General features: G+C 44.0%; 1 protein-coding gene across 2 annotated transcripts in view; it reads left to right on the forward strand.

Annotated features, from left to right (window-relative positions):
- Nucleotides 1-22112, forward strand: part of STXBP4 (syntaxin binding protein 4) — a 120769-nt gene that overhangs the window by 27902 nt on the left and 70755 nt on the right. The window contains exons 8-13 of one of the 2 annotated variants that reach the window (XM_033138725.1): nt 2457-2551; nt 6510-6606; nt 8087-8199; nt 8956-9045; nt 16299-16364; nt 18766-18942. In XM_033138725.1, coding sequence (XP_032994616.1) covers nt 2457-2551; nt 6510-6606; nt 8087-8199; nt 8956-9045; nt 16299-16364; nt 18766-18942 — 638 coding nt within the window. Of the gene's footprint in view, nt 1-2456; nt 2552-6509; nt 6607-8074; nt 8200-8955; nt 9046-16298; nt 16365-18765; nt 18943-22112 lie in introns of both variants that reach the window. The other variant, XM_033138726.1, reaches the window with a different exon arrangement.

Raw genomic sequence — 22112 nt, forward strand, 5'->3', positions numbered from 1 at the left:
TCTGCCTGGTTCCCTGTAGCTTTGCTTCTCCCAGTGAGGGAACCGCCAGAAGGCCCTTGGCACTGGATCTCAGTGTCCAGGCTGAATGATGAATATCTGTAACGCTGGATAAGCTTGCCCTCCATGACAGTTCTTCCCTAGAACCCCCTCCCGTCAGATGTCAAGGAAATAAACAACTACCTGACTTTTAGAAGACATCTGAAGATAGCCCTGTATAGGGGAAGTTTTTAAATGTTTGTGGTTTTACTGCGTTTGATGTTTCCATTTGTTGGAAGCCACACAGAGGGGCTGAGGCACCCCAGTCAGATGGGCGACATACAAATAAATTGTTGTTGTTGTTGTTTGAGTGTATTCTAGCATGAGCCCTGGTTTCTGCAGCAGTAGTCCCATTCAGTAGGCCTGGCTGGAGCCCTGCGTGAACTAACACTCCCAGAATGCTTTGCAGTGCCACACCGGGCACCTGTGGCAAACAAATAGGCATGGACAGGCTTCCCTGGAAGTAGGCAGATTGAAAACCTGCCAGTCTTATAGCATTAGTAATCAATAGTCTCACTTTGGCACAGCATGATGAATAACACCGGTGTATCTGAAGATCCAGTTGCCATAGAAACTTAAGTATTTTCCAGTGCTTATAGGGCTCTGCACTTAACATATGTTTGGCACGTGTATATTAAGGATATAAAATGAGTGTAAAAGCACCTTGCATTTTGTTTTCACATTTGCCAAAGGTTGGGTAGGACGCAAGGCAAAATCCTTGTTTTACCTCCAAGCCGCTTCTCCTGTATGTCTTAAACAGGCAGTAGGCAGTTCATGTATGTACGTACAGCTATAGATGCAAAAATGTGTTGGGGGTATTCACACCTTTTTTTAATAGTGTTCGGAAAGCACATGTACCTTGGGTGGTAAAATAATGTATGGGTTGTCTAGTGTTGGTACAGCCATGCATGCTCAACCATGCATATAACACACTGGAGCCCTGCATGAACTAACACTCCCAGAATGCTTTGCAGTGCCACACCGGGCACCTGTGGCAAACAAATAGACATGGACAGGCTTCCCTGGAAGTAGGCAGATTGAAAACCTTGAGAGCCAGTGTGGTGTAGTGGTTAAGAGCGGATTGAGAGCCAGTGTGGTGTAGTGGTTAAGAGCGGTAGACTCGTTATCCGGGGAACCGGGTTCGCGTCTCCACTCCTCCACATGCAGCTGCTGGGTGACCTTGGGCTAGTCACACTTCTTTGAAGTCTCTCAGCCCCACTCACCTCACAGAGTGTTTGTTGTGGGAGAGGAAGGGAAAGGAGAATGTGAGCCACTTTGAGACTCCTTCGGGTAGTGAAAAGCGGGATATCAAATCCAAACTCTTCTTCTCTTCTTCTACTGATCCTGAAAGACCTACATTGGCTCCCAGTACGTTTCCGAGCACAATTCAAAATGTTGGTGCTGACTTTTAAAGCCCTAAATGGCTTCAGCCCAGTATACCTGAAGGAGCATCTCCACCCCCATCATTCATCACGGACACTGAGGTCCAGCTCCAAGGGCCTTTTGGTGGGTCCCTCACTGTGAGATGTGAGGTTACAAGGAACCAGGCAGAGGGCCTTCTCGGTAGTGGTGCCCGCCCTGTGGAACGCCCTCCCATCAGATGTCAAGGAAATAAACAACTATCTGACTTTTAGAAGACATCTGAAGGCAACCCTGTTCAGGGAAGTTTTTAATGTTTGATGTTTTATTGTGTTTTTAATTTTCTGTTGGGAGCTTCCTAGAGTAGCCACCCAGGGGAGGCCTGACCAGATGGGTGGGGTATAAGTAATAAATTGTTGTTGTTGTTGTTGTTCTTCTTCTTCTTGTTGTTGTTGTTATGCAAATATGCAGGCTTTGGGGGATGTTTTAGAAAGCAGTTTTGGTGACTTGGCAGGAGGATATATCCAAAAAAATGCCCCCTCCCCACCAAAAGAAATTATGTGCATCTGTGTCACAGCCTGTATCAACTTATTTCTCTCTCTCTCTCTCTCTCTCTCTCTCCTGTTTCCTTTTGTTTGTGTTTTAAAAGAGGTGTCACAGGTGCAAGCCATGTGCCTCTCTCATGATATGACCGTTCATGTTTCAATAATGTCTGTTTGATCCACAGCCCATTCATTCCCCAGTTATCCTCCAGGTTTTTGTGTGAGGTTCCCTGTCCCACCCCACCCCACCCCACCCGTTATCTTGGTGGGTTCGTACAGGAAGGTCGAACTAATATTTCAGCAGCATCCATCAGTTTCCATTTGAGATCTGTTATAAACATTTAAATTGCATCTTGCTTACCATTTAAAGGGGGGGAGGGGTGAATAACAAACATGAGTTTATTCCGGTATTCAGGTGATTAGCTCCAGTTGTTTGAGCAGCAGGAGTTCGGAACACATCCTTCAGGAGAAAAAGTTCCAATTAGATTTCCAATTAATGTGCAACCTGTTGCTTCTTAGCTGTTGGCCCCACGTGGAGCGATGATTATGGACCACAAAGAAGGAAGATTTCCCTAAACCCCACTGTTCGTCTCCAAGCAGATAAACTAGAGATGGTAAATATCTTCGGTCTTATTTTTTACCTTTGTTCCTGTGGCAGTTTGGTGACAGAAATTACTATTCCAAGCGGGTAAATAATACTCGTGAGACCAACGGTTTGCTGTGCTGAATTGACATTTGTTGCCTGATGAAATTATTTAGCAGATATTGAAATGGTCTGGCTGGATGAAAACGTTTTCAAGCTTTTGATGCTACTCTTTCTGCTGTGATTTCCTCTCCTAGCATCAGAACTGCCTTTTGCAAATGAGGCAGGAACCTTTAGCTCAAATCTAGGGAAAGTCGTGCTTGAGTTCCTATTGACTTTATATCCCATTAATTTCAGCAATTTACTTTGGCTCTAGCAATTTACTTTGGCTCGGGGCCCTTGTTGTCTTTCCTTTTTAAAATATTTTTATAGTCACACTAGCTTATTTCTAGCCATCTCTAAAATTTGCAATATATTACTGTAGGTCTCCGGCCAAAGTAACTGGAAGATTCCCATTTTGGCCAGGAGTTATGAGCACTTTGTGGCTATGACATGGACTTGTAGAGCTTTTGTTCTTTCTTGCCAAGTAAATGAATTTCAGCAAGCACTCTTTGGACTCACAAAGAGAGTGGCAGGGACTGAGTGCTTGTGTGTATTCAGATCCAAATAGAGGAGTTTACACGTTAATGCAGCTGAAGAAAAGTTTTAGAGTGGGGTCAGCAAACTTTTTCAGCAGGGGATCGGTCCACTATCCCTCAGACCTTGTGGGGTGCTGGACTATATTTTGAAAATAATAATAATAATAATAATAATAATAATAATAATAATAATAATAATAATAATAATAGAAGGCTAAGGGGTGATATGATAGCCATGTTCAAATATATAAAAGGATGTCATATAGAAGAGGGAGAAAGGTTGTTTTCTGCTGCTCCAGAGAAGCGGACATGGAGCAATGGATTCAAACTACAAGAAAGAAGATTCCACCTAAACATTAGGAAGAACTTCCTGACAGTAAGAGCTGTTGGACAGTGGAATTTGCTGCCAAGGAGTGTGGTGGAGTCTCCTTCTTTGGAGGTCTTTAAGCGGAGGCTTGACAGCCATCTGTCAGGAATGCTTTGATGGTGTTTTCTGCTTGGCAGGGGGTTGGACTGGATGGCCCTTGTGGTCTCTTTCAACTCTAGGATTCTATGATTCCATAATAATGAATGAATGAATTCTTATGCCTCGCAGATAACCCAGAGATGCATTTTAAATAAAAGCCCACATTCTACTCATGTAAAAACACCAGGCAGGCCCCACAAATTACCCAGAGATGCATTTTAAATAAAAGAACACATTCTACTCATGTAAAAACACCAGGCAGGCCCCACAAATAACCCAGAGATGCATTTTAAATAAAAGCCCACATTCTAATCATGTAAAAACACCAGGCAGGCCTCACAAATAACCCAGAGATGCATTTTAAATAAAAGAACACATTCTAATCATGTAAAAACACCAGGCAGGCCCCACAAATAACCCAGAGATGCATTTTAAAAAAGAGGACACTCCATTGGTCAGATTGCACCCCAGCAACACGGGACCGACCTATCAGGGGTTGTGGCCTTATTTCCGATTACCCCCACAACACTGGGTCAGGTGGTCAGGTCGCACTGCAACACGTGCCCTCTTTTAGGGACGACCCGCTTTGTAGTCCAAAAACAGTGGGAGACCCAAGTTTGGGAAACCCCGTGTTACAGTATGGGTGGGCCTCTGATTGCAGTAAGTAGCTTGGCTTCGTTGAGCATCCTTGTCATGAATGTGGCTTCCCTGAATGGTGGCTACATGGAAGGGCCAGATCCTACTTAACTCTTACTAAGTGCTACTCCACAATGTGTTCACTCCCTCCATGCAGCGAGAGCAGGATGCCAGCCAAAGATTATTTCCCAGAAGAACAATATGGAAGCCTGTGATTCATTGTGAGTTTGGAGCAAGGAAGTATATTCAACAGGGCAGTCTTGCTTGTACACACATTTATTTGTTTTTAAATGATTTTAAATTTGTTTTCTACTGCTGTTTCTCATTTCCCCCCCCCAATCTTAAGTTCCGTTTGCCACATTTCCATATCAGTTTGCTATGTCCATAATCATGTAAAAACCTAATGAAAATTCATCAGTATTTTTGGGTGCCTTTTTCCTCATATGCATGTTTGCCCAAAGTGCACTTTTTTTTTTTTGCAAGCAGCCTCTCATAATACAATGCATGCATACATACGTGAATGTCTGTGCACATTTTTTGAGGGGGGGTGGTGGTGGTGGAGAAACAGCTTTGCAAAATTCAAGTGTCAGTTTCAGAAAACAGCTGCATTTCAGCTTGTGTATTCTCTTGGAAAGTGTGAGCTCTTCCCTGTTAGTGAAGATCAAGCCAAGGACACCCCTTGCTCTTTCCTCCTACTTCTGAGTTGGGAAGTTGTGCCAGCAAACTATGGCAGGAATTTGCTGGAGATTTCACGCTTAGGGGCATTTGTAACCCCGCAGATAATAGAGAAGTTGAAGTCAAGTCTCGCATTACTAAAAATTTCTTCTTTCCCTGAAACACCTACAGTTTGAGAGGAAAGTGTTTTGGGTATCAGTGATACAATTATTATTTCCCCCCCGTTTCAAGTGCTTTCATCAAGGTGTTTTTATCAAAGTTCTGCCGCCGCCGCCGCCTTCCTCAGCTATTTCCCAAAGTTATTTTGCTGAAAAGATCTCATTTCTCTTTTTTGTGATACCCTCTTCTCTCACTTCATCTATACCGAGAGCAGAAAAATAAGGGGGGGGGGAGAGAGAGCTGCGAGGGGCACATCACTTAAATATTTATATCGTTTTTTCTGTAAGTGCTTGAAGATTGGGCTTCCGAATTTGCTCTTTCTTTCCTTTTTCTTGTTGTCGGTTGTTTGTTTTAGGAGACTAAGTGCTGATGCAACCCACAATGAGTTGCGTTTCAGGCTGCATATGCCTCTTTTCAAACCTCTCTTTAAAATCTTTTGTTTGGGTGCCTGGAAATGGCACTGTAAATCAGCCAGGCTTCTTTATCTCCCTGCTTATCTTACTTTAATAGGTAACCCTCCCACCCAACACCTAGAAGAAGCACCATCTACCCCTGCACACACACCCCAACCTTTTCAGTAAGAGCCTGCTAGAATGAATGAAGTTTTCAGAGTGGCCCACTTTGGATTGTCTCTAAAAAGCTCCCGCCAGCTTTCGCTCGGGACTCTTGCTTGTTGCCCACATGCCCTGATACTCCGTGTGCTTTCTTGGCAGCCACTAGCAGACCCATTAAAACATTGCAAAGAGGATGGGTTAGGCAGCAGAGAAAGGATAAACATGCGCTTATGCCGTTCTGAGATAATGTGCGCGAACCACTTTGAACGCTCCAGAGTGCCACCACATAAATGCTTTTTTTCTTTCTTTCTTTCACGTAAATGCTGCATTTTGCAGCATCAGGGTTTCAATTCCGCCGCAGCACACTTTTCGATCGTATGTAAAACTTTTCTCTCTGTGGATGTATAGGAACAGATCAAGGGAGCCCAACCCAAGGGTGCCAAATATTTGGGGAGGGGGGGTCCAGCGTTGCCCCACATAATTGATAACGAAACACAGCAGCTGCACACCATTTGAATAGTAATGCCCATCAACTTTGTGGGGGGCCGGGCCCCCTCAAATATTTTATTGGGGGAGACCTTTGTGAAGAGACCTCAGCCGCGAGGAGTTGGCTTTTATGGGACAGATGCACCCTATCATTCAGTGTTGGAGATAGGAGATAGGAAGTGTGTTAGTGCATTATTATTATTATTATTATTATTATTATTATTATTATTATTTACATCCCACCTTCTTCCCAGACTGGGAAGGCGACTTGAGCAAGTTTAAACAACACAGATAAAAGGAGCTGCAATGTCCCATCGTTGTCAGATAGATAATTCGAACCCCTGTGTTTTCTCTCTTGCCAAATCCCGCTTCTAGGCTCTGAATTATCTCGGGATTCAACCCACAAAAGAACAGCAAGAAATCCTAAGGCAGCAGCTACCAAAGGATCCTAAAGGAACAGTGTCTTTTGGAGGTAATGAAGTGAGTTCTAGGGAAACGGTAACAGGGAATGCTGCACAGAAAAGCCTTCCTCTCTAGGTGTCTAGGTGATACCTGGTTTTCAACACTGTGATAGATCATCAGCTAAACATCACGACATACTGATATATCACGATGTCTGAAATAAGGATGGAGCTGTGGAGAGGCATTGGCTGGCTTCACAAATTTTTGCATGATTTGTGATATATTTGTAGGTCAAAAATTAGGAAACCGCTATCATGATATGGGCTTCCTACAGGGTTTGGACGATACATCAATATATTGCCCAGCCCTATTCATTACAGTAATAAACCTGTGTTTAGGCTTGACCACACAAGGCTCTGCATTGGACAGCTCTGTGTAATATTGTGGGCTTCTCTCACAGTTTGCTTGCTAAGTGCGATGTCGCGTGGAGCCAGGGGGCGGAGTCAAATGCAGTGGCAGCATGGCCCCAGCGGCAAGGGAAAGACGGGAAGCTGCCCCCCCGCCGCCGTTGTGGCAGCAGCAGGAGCAGCTGCCAGCACTGAGCTGCCTTGCTCCCGGCTCCATGTTCGCCCTCAGAACAATGGGGGACGGGTCGGCCCCCTAAAAAAAAACCCAAAACATTGGGGGGGGGAGACCAAAGTGCCTCTGTCCCTAGTATGTGGAGAAGCGCAACCCATAGTTTACCAACTATTTAATGCAGGCACAGGCCCTCCAGATGTTTTGGGACTACAACTCCCATCATCCCTAGCTAACAGGACCAGTGGTCAGGGATGATGGGAGTTGTAGTCTCAAAACGTCTGAAGGGCCGACTTTGCCTGTGCCTGATTTAATGGGAAACTCTGGATTGTGCCGAAGAGGAAGTGGCTAAATGAACTCAGCGCCCATACCGTGTTTCTCCTAAAATAAGACACCGTCTTATATATTTTTTTGCTCAAAAAAACACAGTATGGCTTATTTTCAGGGGATGTCTTATTTTAACCGTGTCGCATCGGTACGCTGCATAGCCACTCCTCCCCAGGCTGTTTTAATGGGAGGTACCACGTCACTATGGCTTATTTTCGGGGTATGGCTTATTTTTGGGGAACGGCTTATATTTCGCAAATGCATAGAAATCCTGCTATGGCTTATTTTATGGCTATGTCTTATTTTAGGAGAAACAGGGTAAGTGAGAGGAGAATGTGTGTGAATCTACAGCTCTCGCATCTAATCCGAGCCTTTTTAGGGTTGCCAAAAGTTAACAACACTCATGGCAATTAACCTACTGTAGCTAACTTGTTAAAAATCCTGCTGTCATTTTGTATGCTCACAGATTTCCCTACATGCAATTCATAGCTGTTGTTTTATAGGAAATGGGTGAAGGGAAGAAACTTGGGGGAGATTGGGAAAGCATAGCAATTGTTCAACAGGCAGCTAAAAGTTGGGCGCAATCTTGAAATTGCTTCTTTTGCCATTGATCAGGCGTGTTCATGCTCACTTAGCCTCTGTTTTAGATTTTGTCCAGGTGGCAAGAAACCTATTCTGTTTGCAGTTAGATGGGGCAGGTGGTGCCCAAGGACAGGCAGCGTTTAATGCTCATGAAATTGCCCAATTACTAGATTCACAGGTAAGTAATGTGTCTGTTATGGAGCTCTGTACATTGATCAACAATCTGGACTTTGTTTATTTAAGCATTCATTCATTCATTCATTCATGGAATATCCATTCATTCATTCATTGAATAAATTAATAGATAATAACAATAATAATTTGTTACTTTTATTTCATACAGCTGTCCTGTATTGTCCTTCTCCTGCTAGTATATTGTTGGGGTTTTTCCCTTTAGTTTTGTGTCTTTCTAATGGTTGATTTTATGAATTTAATATTGCAAACCCCTGTTCAATCTTGCATTTTAAAATGAAATTGTCTTATTAGCTTCTTTTAAAAAACCATTGGCTATTAAGCAATAACTTAGGGCTTTGATAAACACACACACATGTTTATGTACGAAGGCCAGATTGTTGGATTCTCTTCTAATTATTCTGCTTCAATTTGTACTTACTGATTTTGCAAGTTAAGCTAATTCTTTGGAGTAGCAGGCAAATCTCTTAATAAGACTGGATTAAATTAGTTTTATTTTTATTTTTATTATTAAATATTCAAAATTTATTGCGGCTATAAGCCCATAAAATCATGAAATATTATTAAATAAAATTTAATACAGTCTCTGCAAAATAACAACATTAATGGTTAATGTAAGTGTTATACAATGTAGGTGTTTAAGTATCATCATGGATAAAACTGACCTAATTATTCCAAAATTTCTTTGTTAACAATCTCCACCCCACCCCACCCCCCACCCAAAATATTTCAATGCATCCAGTTTGTCTCCTGTGATTCTTTGGAAAGAGAGGAATTGGAAGAACTTAAGAAAGAGAGAAGTGAAGCTTTACAAGAAATATGCAAATTGAAGGTAATAGTTTGCTTTGCTCATCTGAAACAAAATATACTCATCTCTCCAAGTATATGGTTGCCATATGTCCGGAATTTACCAGACAAAGCCAGTTAAGTGTAAAACAAAACAAAACAAAACAAAAAAACTCAATAACCTTGCCCAAAAAAGCTCAACAAATCAATTTTCACTTTTTGAAATATAGCAACCCTATAACGCAAGTACTTTCTGGTTTTTGAAAAGTGGATTTTTAAATGGAATGAATTAAAATTTGAAGGACCGTAGCAACTGGAGTTTGTGTATTCTTTATACCATGTTAACCACATTGAGTTAGATTTTTTTGGCTTGATTTTGAGAAATAGAAGGTTAGAGAGCTGCCTTGCATATCTGGGATAACTGTTTCTGCTTTTCCAAGGAAGGTCCAACTCAACCATTGTTTATATGTGTGTGTGTGTGTGCATATGTATATCCTGCCCCCCCCCTTGCTTATGGGCTTTGAGTGGCCTTCAGCAGTTTTATGTTAGTAAGTCTTTCCCCTTAGGGGCTCTCAGTTTCAAATGGTTTCAGGGGTAAAGGTAAAGGACCCCTGGATGGTTAAGTCCATTCAAAGGCGACTATGGGGTTGTGGTGTTCATCTTGCTTTCAGGCCGAGGGAGCCGGCGTTTGTCCACACACAGCTTTCCGGGTCATGTGGCCAGCATGACTAAACCGCTTCTGGTGCAACAGAACACTGACGGAAACCAGAGCGCACGGATACGCCGTTTACCTTCCCGCCGTAGTGGTACCTATTTATCCACTTGCACTGGTGTGCTTTCGAACTGCTAGGTTGGCAGGAGCTGGGACAGAGCAACGGGAGCTCATCCTGTTGAGCAGATTCGAACCGCCGACCTTCCGATCAGCAAGCCCAAGAGGCTCAGTGGTTTAGACCGCAGCACCACCTGCGTCCCTTCAGGGGTAAAAGAGGCCATCCAGGCCTACTAAGCTTTAACAAGGTGGTAGCCTCATATGCTTTCAGAGCATAACCCTGGAGGGCACCGGATTGGAGAATTGCTGGGTTACAGTGTGGGACTTGTATCAAGGACTAGCTGGCTAACCACAAACTTAGTGGCTAACCTTTGACCAGATAGTATCTCTTAGCCTAACGTATCTGGCATTACTATTGTGAGAATAAAGGGATGTGTGCATACCTGGTTTTTGGCCGAAAGACGGGAAACCAATGTTGGAAAATGCTTTTAAATATCCTCCCAGTTCATTGGGGCACTTTCTTTAATGGCTCCAAACATCTTTGCTGGTGGATCTAATCCAGAGTTTCCCAAACTTGGGTGTCCATTTTGTTTTTGAACTACAACTCCCATCATCCCTAGCTAGCATGACTCAGTGGTCAGGGGTGATGGGGAATGTGGTCCAAAAACAGCCGGAGATCTAAGTTTGGGGAACCCTGATCCAATCAATTAATCAAACTAAACATTGCAGACCTGCTTTCATCCTGTTGTTTTTATTTTCTCATCGTCTTTTAAGGACTCCCAACTTTCTAAATGGTATCTCTTCCCCCTCCCTTTGTATGTTTTAACCCAAATCTCACTAATCAGTGTTAGGTTCATCTTTGGTTGCTTGGGAAGTGTGAATGTTCATTTAATTGTCCATTCCATAAAACTGATTTTCTTTTACGTCACATGGAGATAAGGTTCCAAGCAATAAGTAAGGTATATATTTCTATTCTTACACAAGTGCTTTTGGAAAGAGAGATTGTGGGGGGGGGGGGACCTCTCTTTAAACTGTTACTTATTATAGGCATTCTTTAATTTTCTACTGGCAGAAGGTTTCCTACTCTGTAATTTAGATTTCAGTAGTGCTCTGCCAGCTTCATGGAATAATCACTGTTCCTGTGTGACTGACTGTAGTAAGACTTAATTTGTTCAGTAATAAAAGAACATTTCTGATTATGTCCCTTGGACTTGCCCCCAGGATAGAAGTCTCTGTAGACTTCCACAATAAGTCCTCAGTGCTGGCAACCGCTGTTATTGCCTTTGCTACCTCTGCTACAGCTGAAGTGTTTTTCATTTGCTACTACTGTACATTGCTTTCCTTTTGATCATTTAGTCATAAGTCTTCTTGGATTTTGGGTTGTAAGACTTTGATTAGACAGAATTCACAAAGACTATTTATTCATCTGTAAACCAAGAGAAGTCAGGAAGTACAGTCTCTTGAGGAATCCTTTCCACCATTTCTGATGGCGGGGAGAAGAAGAGATGAAATCTCAAAAGGTGCACAGGAAGGGAAGTTTATTGGCTCAGTGCATTTTGTGACATAGTTCCTCAGGGGTGCTTAGATTATATACATTTGCCTAAAAGGATTTTTGCTCCGCTTTTCAGCTGCAAACAGTCTCACAGAGAAGCTTGCGGTGATCAGAAATACAGTCCGTGACTTCAGGCTTGCAATCCGAAGGACACGACACAAAAGGAAAAGGGATTGGGGGGTGGGGAGGAGGAAAAAATGAAAACTTAGCCCCTAGTTCTTTCTTTCAAAGTTCACCAGGCCATTCAGGGATGAGGCCTGATTTCTGCTTCCTCTCCCATTCATGGCAGTCGTTAGCGAGAAGAAGACGACAACATTGGCTGATGACACAGCGTTTATGCATCAAAGGCTCCGTGATTAAAAACGTGGTTCACAATGGTGTCAAGGGGGCAATTTTACTGCTTTGAGATGCCATTAAGAGAGGAAAGGGCAATAATTCCCTGCCTCCCCCTTTTGTAACAGAACTGGCACCTCTTTATGTTTAGTGCTGTAAGCGACCTGTGCTCACTGTTTATTCATGTGACAGCCATATCCCTAAAGAAAAGAGAGAGAACGCATTGAGCAGCTGTAGGCCATGTTTGCAGAAAGAATGGGAAAGCAAGAGAGGCTGCTCCCCTCTGTGGCTGAAAGGAACACACTAATGATCCCCCCCCTCCAATTGAAAGCATGCAGGTCATCCATCCTCTTCCAACCAATTTAGGTCACCACTTGGCTTGATTATTTCAGGTAGACCTGTGAAGTAAATAATTGCTATTGATCAGAGGTCTGGACTGATGATCTAAGAGCTTGCAACCCTGGCAAGTGCTCACAAAGCAGCTTCATATCCTGGAGCCAAAGAACTCCTGCTTCTGCAAACACATGCACGGCGCACAGATATTAATGGGAACGAGTGCAGTCTGTTGTGTCGGCAGCACTGGGTTAGCGACCCGGGAAAGCTGGGGTTTGTTTTAAATCCGTGTTGAATGTCCTGGGAGATGTGACCCGCTGAAAATGAATTCCTCTCAGACCTATTGCGCAGAGTGCTTGCTCCCTTGGAACTGCACAGTCACAAGTGTTGGCACCCCAAGCATGTGAGATGGAAGGAAGAGCTGCTAGATTAGAGGGTTAACTTTCAGGGCTGAGTTCCCAGCACTCTTTGTCATTGTAAGAATAGAGGGGAAACCGGCACTGAGCTGCTTTGTGGGGGTTTGCATAGGGCGCCCTGATTTGAAAGCTGCAACACAGGTACCCTAACTCAGGCCCATAAACAAGAGTTGCTGGCAATGAGTCACATCCCCTGTTGTAGGACTGGGCGATGCCTGGTTTTCAGCATCACCATATATATTGCCAGCTAAGCGTTGCGATCTACTGAGAAATCACAGGGTCTGAAATAAGCTATGTAGAGGCATTTGGCTGACTTCACGGTTTCCCCCACGTTGTGATTTTTGCTTAGCACAGACAGACGCATCGTGATTCGCAGTATATTGCCAGGTCAGAAACTATGAAACCGATATCACACTATGGACTTCAAACCGGTTTTGGACGATATATCGCCCAGCCCTGCTGTGTTGTAGCACCCGGAGTTGGTGGTGTTGCAGTCAACCCTCAGAATGAAGTCACAATCTGGGGTGGGTGGGTGGGTGGTGCAGGTAGGCGTGTTCAAGACCAAGGTCTTCTCCCCCCTCTGTCTGTCTGTCTGTCTGTCTCTGTGCGTGCATAATTACTTCCTTCTGATGACGACTGCCTGTAAAATTAGGGTAATGGGTCACTATCTTTTGTTGAAGATTCCATAACTTGCTGTTCATGTAGTATTGTTACATGGCCATTGAAATGTGGGAGGGGAGGGGTGGATGAGGCTGCTGCTGTGTTTCATTTGGTCTACAGACAAGCCATCAGATGATAATAGCTTGCTGCAATTAACCGACACATCGATTTGTCTCTTTGGGATTTAAAGTGGTAGAATGTGAGCTCCTGCTATTACTCTCCCAAACCATTTCTTCTTGTTGTCATCTCAGCTTTTATATGCCTGCCAGTGCTATTTATTTATTTATTTTTTTAGAAAAAGAGGTGCTGGAGCTCACCGTGAACGCCAGTGTGGTGTAGTGGTTAAGAACAGTTGACTCGTAATCTGGTGAACCGGGTTCGCGTCTCTGCTCCTCCACATGCAGCTGCTGGGTGACCTTGGGCTAGTCACACTTTTTTGAAGTCTCTCAGCCCCACTCACCTCACAGAGTGTTTGTTGTGGGGGAGAAAGGGAAAGGAGAATGTTAGTCGCTTTGAGACTCCTTCGGGTAGTGATAAAGTGGGGTATCAAATCCAAACTCCTCCTCCTCTTCTTCTTCTTCTTCTTCTTCTTCTTCTTCTTCTTCTTCTTCTTCTTCTTCCCTTGTTCTCTTATGGCAATGGCACCCATCTGAGAGGTGCTGGAACTGAATTCCAGGGAGGGGAGCCCTGTCTGCTACCACCCCCCTGTCCCAGGGATGGGAAACCTGTGGTTCTCCAGTTGTTGTTGGACTCCCAACTCCCATGATCCCTGAGCATTGGCCATGCTGGCTGGGGCTGATGGGAGTTGGAGTCCACAGTGATTGGAGGGCGCCACTGCACCAGGCTTTGGAACGAACCTCAGGACAGATAATAGGAAGTGCTTCTTCACACAAAGCATAGTTAAAGGAGGAGGAGACAGTGATAGCAACCAACATGGCTTTAACAAAGGATTGGACAAATTCATGGAGGATAAGGCTATCAGTGCCTGATGGCTGTGCTGGCTTTGCTCTGCCTCCATGTTTGGAGGTAGTAATGCTCCTGAATACCAGATGCTGGAAGCCACAGGAGGGGAGAGTGCTGTTGTGCACAGGTCCCCTACTTGCCTGTTTCCTACAGGCCAGCATCCTGTTCTCACAGTGGTCCACTAGATGCCTGTGGCCTGATCCAACAGGCTCTTATGTTCTTCCCTTGAGGAAGTGAATAAGACTTCATATTGTACATGGCATATGACAGCCATCTTCAAATATCTCAAGGGCTGTCACATAGAAGAGGGAACAACCTTGCTTTCTCCTGCTCCGGTGGGTAGGACTCAAACCAATGGCTTCAAGTTGCAAGAAAGATTCCACCGAAACATACAGAAAAAGTTTAAGAGCTGTTCAACAGTGGAACGGTCTCCCTCGGGAAGTTGTGTACGCTCATTCCTTGGAGGTTTTTAAGCAGAGGTTGGATGGCCATCTGTCATGGATGGTTTAGCTGAGATTCCTGCATCACAGGGGGTTGGACTTTGATTCTATTATTCTAGTCTGGGCATAGCTGGCCAATGCCTTCATTCTGAAAGGCCATTGTCTTAGTATTTTATTTATTAGTTCTATATACTTCCTTTCATCATAAGATTTCAGGGCGGTTCACAAAATTAAGTACAGGGTAATAACAAGTAAATAATCAAAACAGCAAAATGATAACTCTGTTATCTTGGAAGCAGAGGTGGAGAGATTATCTTGTCCTCCCTCCTGGGTATTCTGACTCTACAATAAAACTGGCAAAAACTCAGTAAGAACTTCAGAGATTTGGCTCAAATATGCTCTGGTAGTATGAGGTCAGCAGTCTGGGACAACGAAGGAGCAAATCTGCTTTCTAAAAGGTCCTCATTGGTCCCCTTAAGAGACAGACCAGTAGAAGTTCTTTATTTCTGATACTTCAAATGAGATAGCAGTATAGAGAGAAATGCTGCTTTTCCTTAAAAGTAAAACTCTTGAGCAGTTTTTGGTTAAAAATGTAATAGGGTTAAATAGATAGCTGTTTTGGGGAGGGGCGGCTGCAGAGTCTGCCAGTATACAATGTCTTTCTTGGGGAGTGTTCTGTACGTTCTTCGGATCTCAACCAAATCGCACAGTCCGAAAGCACAGCCAGAAATAATGGCAAAAAAGGTGTTCAGAGTGGCTAAGATAAGGAAATGTTTTAAAAAGAGATTGCCGAGGAACTTTGTGGGATCCTACAAGATCACTTACCTATAAACCAATGTAAAAAAATAAATAAATAAAATCCTTCCTGTAGCACCTTAGAGACCAACTAAGTTTGTTCTTAGAACAATACCAAGAACAAACTTAGTTGGTCTCGTAAGGTGCTACTGGAAGGAATTTTTTTATCTGTTATTTTGTTTTGACTATGGCAGACCAACACAGCTACCTACCTGTAACTGGAACTATAAACCGATGGAGAGAGAGAAATGTGCATCCAGTTTATTGAGAAAGAAGAGGCATCGCAGAGCATTGTTGTTGTTCAGTCGTTCAGTCGTGTCCGACTCTTCATGACCCCATGGACCAGAGCACGCCAGGCACCCCTATCCTCCACTGCCTCCCACAGTTTGGCCAAACTCATGCCAGTCGCTTCGAGAACACTGTCCAACCATCTCATCCTCTGTTGTCCCCTTCTCCTTGTGCCCTCCATCTTTACCAACATCAGGGTCTTTTCCAGGGAGTCTTCTCTTCTCATGAGATGGCCAAAGTACTGGAGCCTCAACTTCAGGATCTGCTCTTCCAGTAAGCACTCAGAGCTGATTTCTTTAAGGATGGATAAGTTTGATCTTCTTGCAGTCCATGGGACTCTCAAGAGTCTCCTCCAGCACCATAATTCAAAAGCATCAATTCTTTGACGATCAGCCTTCTTTATGGTCCAGCTCTCACTTCCATACATTACTACTGGGAAAGCCATAGCTTTAACTATACGGACCTTTGTCGGTGAGGTGATGTCTCTGCTTTTTAAGATGCTGTCTAGGTTTGTCATCGCTTTCCTCCCAGAGGATATTCTTGTATAAAATGAGCCTGCACACCAGACTGAACTCGTGTGAATGAACTCTATAGGGGAATGCCTGTTCAACTCAAATCAATGGCTGGCAGCTGCTTATGGAGTTCACTGTAGCAACAAGTGACGCTCATGATGACATTCGGATTTCCTTCATTCAAAGAACCTTGGAATTCTTACTGCTTAACTAACTCTTCTCTCTTTTGCATTGACAGGAAGAGTTGGCTGAGTCTGAACATAGGAGAAAACAGCTGGCCGAAGAGCTGCAGACTGCCAAACAAGTAAGTGAAACCGTCCGTCAAGTCAGGGTTGTTGTGGAATTTTCCTTTTTCTTCCCAGGGGGGCACCAGTGATATGACAGTGGCAACCATGATTTAGCACTTTTCTTCCTTGCGGTTCTCAGTTCAGTGTTTCCCTAGCTGCTACGGAGAGCTATGGCTCCTGTAATTTCTCATTTCCTCTCAATTTCTTGGCAGGGCCAGTTCATTGACCGGAGCAGGACTTGCCAGTTTTGGCGTGTCAGTAGTCCTCAACATTTTCACACTTTGCTTTCAGTTTTAACCACAATCTGCCTGACGGGACCAACTTTTGATTTCGATTTGCAAGTTTTTAACCATGCATCAGCATCTTCCCACTTGCTTTTCTTTGGGATATTGAAATGCAGGGGAGGGGAGGGTCCCTGTACCTTTCAATAGCAGGGTGAGATCCTCCCATTCATCCTGCTATGAGAGGTCTAAGCTTTGTCTTCCTTTTCTGGATCTGGAAACCCTGTTCCCCAACATCCACCACCCATGTGTTCTTAACTCTGAGCTGTCGTGCTGCTTACCTCCTATTATGCTGTTGTATCAATACTGCCATGCTACACCAGTAATCCTCTGTTGGTTTATTCTGTTTATGAGATCTTCTAAAAAAAATAAATTAAAAAATTGCCCTTGAAACAAGATCCTGAAAAATCCTCAGTTGCAAATTCACATGTTGCTGCTGCTCCTGATTATATACATATATATAATTTTTAATTAAATTTTCTGTTTTACAATTTAATGTACTCCTTCATACATCCTTAAGATATCATTGACTTCCCTTCTTCTCTTTCCATGGTTCATTTTACAAACCATAAATCCCTGCATGTTTTACAAAAACTAAACCATTCAGTATTCCATTATTGCAACGATCAAAACTTATTTACATTGTTGACATTATCTTAATGCTGCCAGCGTTTTCAGCTGTACGCAGTTATTTCCCATATATATTCAATAAACGTTTTCCAATCTTTAAACATATGTGCTTCTTGTTCTCTTATTCTATATGTTAAGTCCACAAGTTGCGCATATTCCGTCAGCTTAAGTTGCCTTTCCTGTTTGGTTGGGACCTCACTCATTTTCCATTTGGGGGCTAACAAAACAATGGGCTGCAGTAGTAGCATACATAAATAACCTTTTTTGACACCTGGGAATATCTGTCTGAATTATCCCCAACAGAAAGGACTCAAGGTTTTTTGGAAAGGTACTATAAAACATTCCCCCCCCCCAATTCATTATGGATCATTTCCCAATACTCTTTTACAAGTCGAATTCTCATACCAAGCTCATACCAAGAACAAACTTAGTTGGTCTCTAAGGTGCTACTGGAAGGATTTTTTATTTAATTTTTTTGACTATGGCAAACCAACACGGCTACCTACCTGTAACAAGTCCAATTCTGTTTATGAGATCTTAAAAAAAACACCCTTAGGTTTTTCCTTGAAACAAGATCCTGAGAGAGCCAGTTTGGTGTAGTGGTTAAGAGCAGCAGACTCGTAATCTGGGGAACCGGGTTCGTGTCTGCACTCCTCCACATGCAGCTGCTGGGTGACCTTGGGCTAGTCACACTTCTCTGAAGTCTCTCAGCCCCACTCACCTCACAGAGTGTTTGTTGTGGGGGAGGAAGGGAAAGGAGAATGTTAGCCGCTTTGAGACTCCTTCGGGTAGTGAAAAGCGGGATATCAAATCCAAACTCTTCTCTTCTTCTTCTTCTTCCTGAAAAATCCTCAGTTGTGAATTCACATGTTGCTGTCGCTCCAGATTTTCAATAAATATCACAAGTGGGGCTTGCTTGTGATATTTTTGGGTCAGGCCTGTAGGTTCTTGCTGAGAATTCCTGGAGCGTTGTGCAGTCATGCCAGGTGTAAACAGGAATGTTTCTGAAACTCTCAGGCAGGCCTCCCCCCTTTTCTTTTCGCCAGGCAAGTGGCCGGGGAGCAAGGTTGGAGCCAAAGGACGTAACAAAAGCATGGCTAGATGTGCCAGAATCTGGCTGATTCATGATGTTTCTGCCCACGCATGTTTTCAAAGGGTGAGCCCATGGCACGCTTTCCGCCAATGCAATTTCCAGCCTTCCAGTATGCCGTGCGTAAGGGACTTGCCAGCTGCTTTTCAATGGTGATTAGATCATGGGTGGCCAACACTGCTGGACTACAGCTCCCTGTATCCCTGGCCACTGGCCATGCAAACTGGGACTGATGGGAGCCGGAGTCTAACAACAGAATATGTTGGCTAAAAAAACACACCCACAAACCCTTCTATTTATTAAAGGACAGAGATTCGTTTTTAATTGCGTATTCAGAAACAGTTTTGCTTCATCACGCCCCCCCCCCCAATAAAGTTAGCGTGCTTTTTTAATGTATGGGGATTTCCCCCCCTGCAGGAAGCCAAGGCATCGGTGGAGGAGGCGAGAGGCCTGCGTAGCAGAATCCATCTTGCAGAAGCTGCGCAAAAGCAAGCTAGCGGCATGGAAATGGACTACGAGGAAGTAGTCCACCTGCTTGAGGTAGAAATTGCTGATCTGAGGGCTCAGCTCGGCGATCGTTGTGGTCAAAATAAAGTAAGCACCTCGGTAGCCGCTTGGAGGGTTGCCATGGTTTTTCCTCGCTGTTGTCATGTATCCCGTCTTTCATTTTTCTTCCTTTTGTTCTCCTAAAGTAGGTCACTGTTTGTCTTGTATTATTCAATAGATAGAGTGTGTTGTGGAGGCAGCAGAGGGAGGGCGAAACGAAAGCTATGAACTTGCTTTTATTCGGAGAGCTCTCTTGGTCGAGGGAAACTTGAGCCACAACCTTGCTTGGGTGGTCGCTGGCCAATGTGACGCAGCTCAACGTTAATTATCGTGGAGCCCACAATATGCTGGGATTTCTCATTTGTTTTCCTATTAACTAATACGTTGCATAAAAGTGTTACAGTTTCAGAGTTGAGTTATTCTATCAGTGTTTAATGGTTTTATAATGATTATTTTTCTGTGTTCTTAGCCGTTTTTATCTGTAAGCCACCTTGAGTCTCTGTAAGGGGAAAAGGTGGGGTATAAATAAATACAGAATAATAAATATAGAATAATATTTCAGTTTAAGAGCATGTTCCAAGACATGGAAAACCAGGGCGGCAATTCCATAGCCACTCAATGGAGTCAGCCTGAACAGTGGTGTAGCGTGGGTTGCCAGGGCCGTGCAGAAGGCATAGGTATGTTAAATTGCCTAATGGTGTCTGTGTCACCCAGGAGATCCTGGCTGCAGAGATAAGAAAAGAATAGCCATTCCGTTGTTTAGAGAGGTCACTTCTTGGTTCTCATGGAGAAACTGTTTTCAACAGAACCCAGCAAGGGAAGCGCACAGTTAATACAAGGCAGCACCACTGAGCCTGAATGAACTCAGTAAGACATATACAAGAATTGTGCTCTAAAGTTTCTAGGCACCATCAACTATGGAACCAGCATTCTTTTCCGCCTTTTCATTTAGGTTAGTGTAGGTACAGGTTCGTAATAATAGATTTGCTGTATCCAGTGGTCTTGCCGTATCCTGAAAGACCCACACATAGCTGGAAGACACATATCTATCAATTCCCATTTATATAACTCTGAAAGATACGGATACCTTGTATGTCCTGTATTTTGAACCTAGTAGCCTTTAGCTGCCAGCTTTCAAAGCGTGAGCAGGTAGCACAAATAGGCCCGCGTTCCCTTGCAGTAAAACATTCTGTATAAAGAACCAAGGTCACGGGCCCTCTGCTATGGCCAGAACAGATTCCACTGGGAAATGCCACAGCTGAGATGATGCAGAGGTTCTGGCACGTTCACAGATGTAAATGCCCACTAGATGAGGAATGCCCACTGTGGCTCTCCCAGTGTTGCTGGACGCCCTGACCAGGGTTGCTGGGGCTGATGGGAGTCCAACAATATCTGGAGGGATACATGCCCCCATACCTTGCACTAAATGCTATAGCCATCACGGGATAACTATGCACGAAATGCAATCTTCTTGGAGGCAAGGCAGAACCGGTCATGCCTTTTGCAGACTAACCCGAAATACACCTTACTCATTGTGTGGCATGTCAGAAGTTGCATTTCCATGCACACGAGCAAGTTCCTAAGCATGGCTTGTTACATGGATGCATATGACTTAGCAGAGCACATTGGTCTGTTTCTTCTTTATGGTAAGCAGTCCAGGAATCAAGCCTTTCGCTCTTGGCAAAATTTTCAAGTTTTTTTGTTTTTGTTTTTAATGCCCTTTTTAAACTGTGATTGTGTGGAACTGAAGTGCCGGTTTTGTTTCCCAGCACTCGGCTGAAATTTGCAAGGTTTATGGTGCTATGCAATATTCAGCTTACGGTTGGGGCAACTGAATTATTCCCAACATTCACCACAAACCTGTGCAGGAGAAAAAGACAACAGCAGAATTCAATGTTGATGGGATGTAATAAGGCATCTCCTTACATAAAACTCCGGTTTGACAACTATATCTCAGCTGGAAGATACTTTTCTCCAGATCGTTTACCAAAGCTCAATCTGAGCATTTCCCAGAAGTGATATAATACCTATTTTCCTTTTTTTTTTAAAGACGCCCATCAAATTGACTTTTTTGTTATCCGGACTGATACAACCCACAGCTGGGCCAGATTATTTAGTGAATCCCATCCTCTTCGCAAACTGCCTACGCAACATGATTACCTTGACTTCCTCTTTGAGTCACGGGCTTATTTGTTTTCGGCATGCAGAGTACTGAAGGGAGCCACTTGCTGAAAAATTGATCTGGCCACAGAAAAAGGAATATAATCTCTGCTCAGTTACAAGGCCAGCTCAGTGCATATTTGGGCTGTCAGTAGTGATTTGGGCTCTTTGAGACTCAGGTCTTCCTACCTAGTAAAGGTGCCTATTTAGAAAAGTTACTTTTTGCTCTAAGCAACCAAAAAAAAAACAAAAGTCAGATCTGAATGAACAGCTAGCCCAAATCTTGTTTCAAAGAGCAAATCTGAATTGCTCTTGTGTTTTGCAAATATGCCCCCTTTTAGTACATGGGTGCCATCTCCAGGGGCAGAGGAAGGGGGGGTGCTGTGGGTGCGGACCACCCTGGGTGTCACCACTAAGGGGGGGTGACGAAATGCCAAGCGGTACTCACTGCAGGCCCTGCAGCACACCCGAGCCATACGTCTCTCCTGGGAGAGATGTGGTGGTGTGGGCGCACGTAGGTTCCGCGCTGCCCAAACGGTCCGCCCACTGCCTCCCCCCCAGCTGTAGGGTGGCTGAGTGGGAGGAGGCAGGCAGACTCCGGAGGCCCCACAGTGCACCCCGCCCCTATGGGCGGCTCGCCCCGCCCCTGGGCACACAGCCCCAGGCACCCAAGCAGTTTCTTCCACCGCTGGCCATCTCTTAGCCCAGAGTTTGAATTCGCACCAAGGCAGTTTTAAACCACCATGTCAATTTTTAATCAAGGTCTAATGAAAGGTTTGCCATGATTTCACCGGTAAGGAAAGGGGAAATTGTTTTTTTCTAGTAGGAGGATTTTGTACACTTAAGATTCCACATCTGTGTAGAAAGTAAGAGTTCCATCCTTCAATCCACTCACTTTTGCATCTGGCCCCGCCAGATAATGCAGAAGGATGCCAGCTGGTATAAGCTCAAGCAATTGTTATAAAGGCCTTGCCTTTGGATTGTCTAACGTCTTAACCCAACCAATTCCTGAAAGGCATAGATGCCGGTGGCCACAGCAGTACAAGGTACAGAAGACA

The sequence above is a fragment of the Lacerta agilis genome, chromosome 2 (assembly GCF_009819535.1).
Source record: "Lacerta agilis isolate rLacAgi1 chromosome 2, rLacAgi1.pri, whole genome shotgun sequence".
Lineage (NCBI taxonomy): Eukaryota > Metazoa > Chordata > Lepidosauria > Squamata > Lacertidae > Lacerta > Lacerta agilis.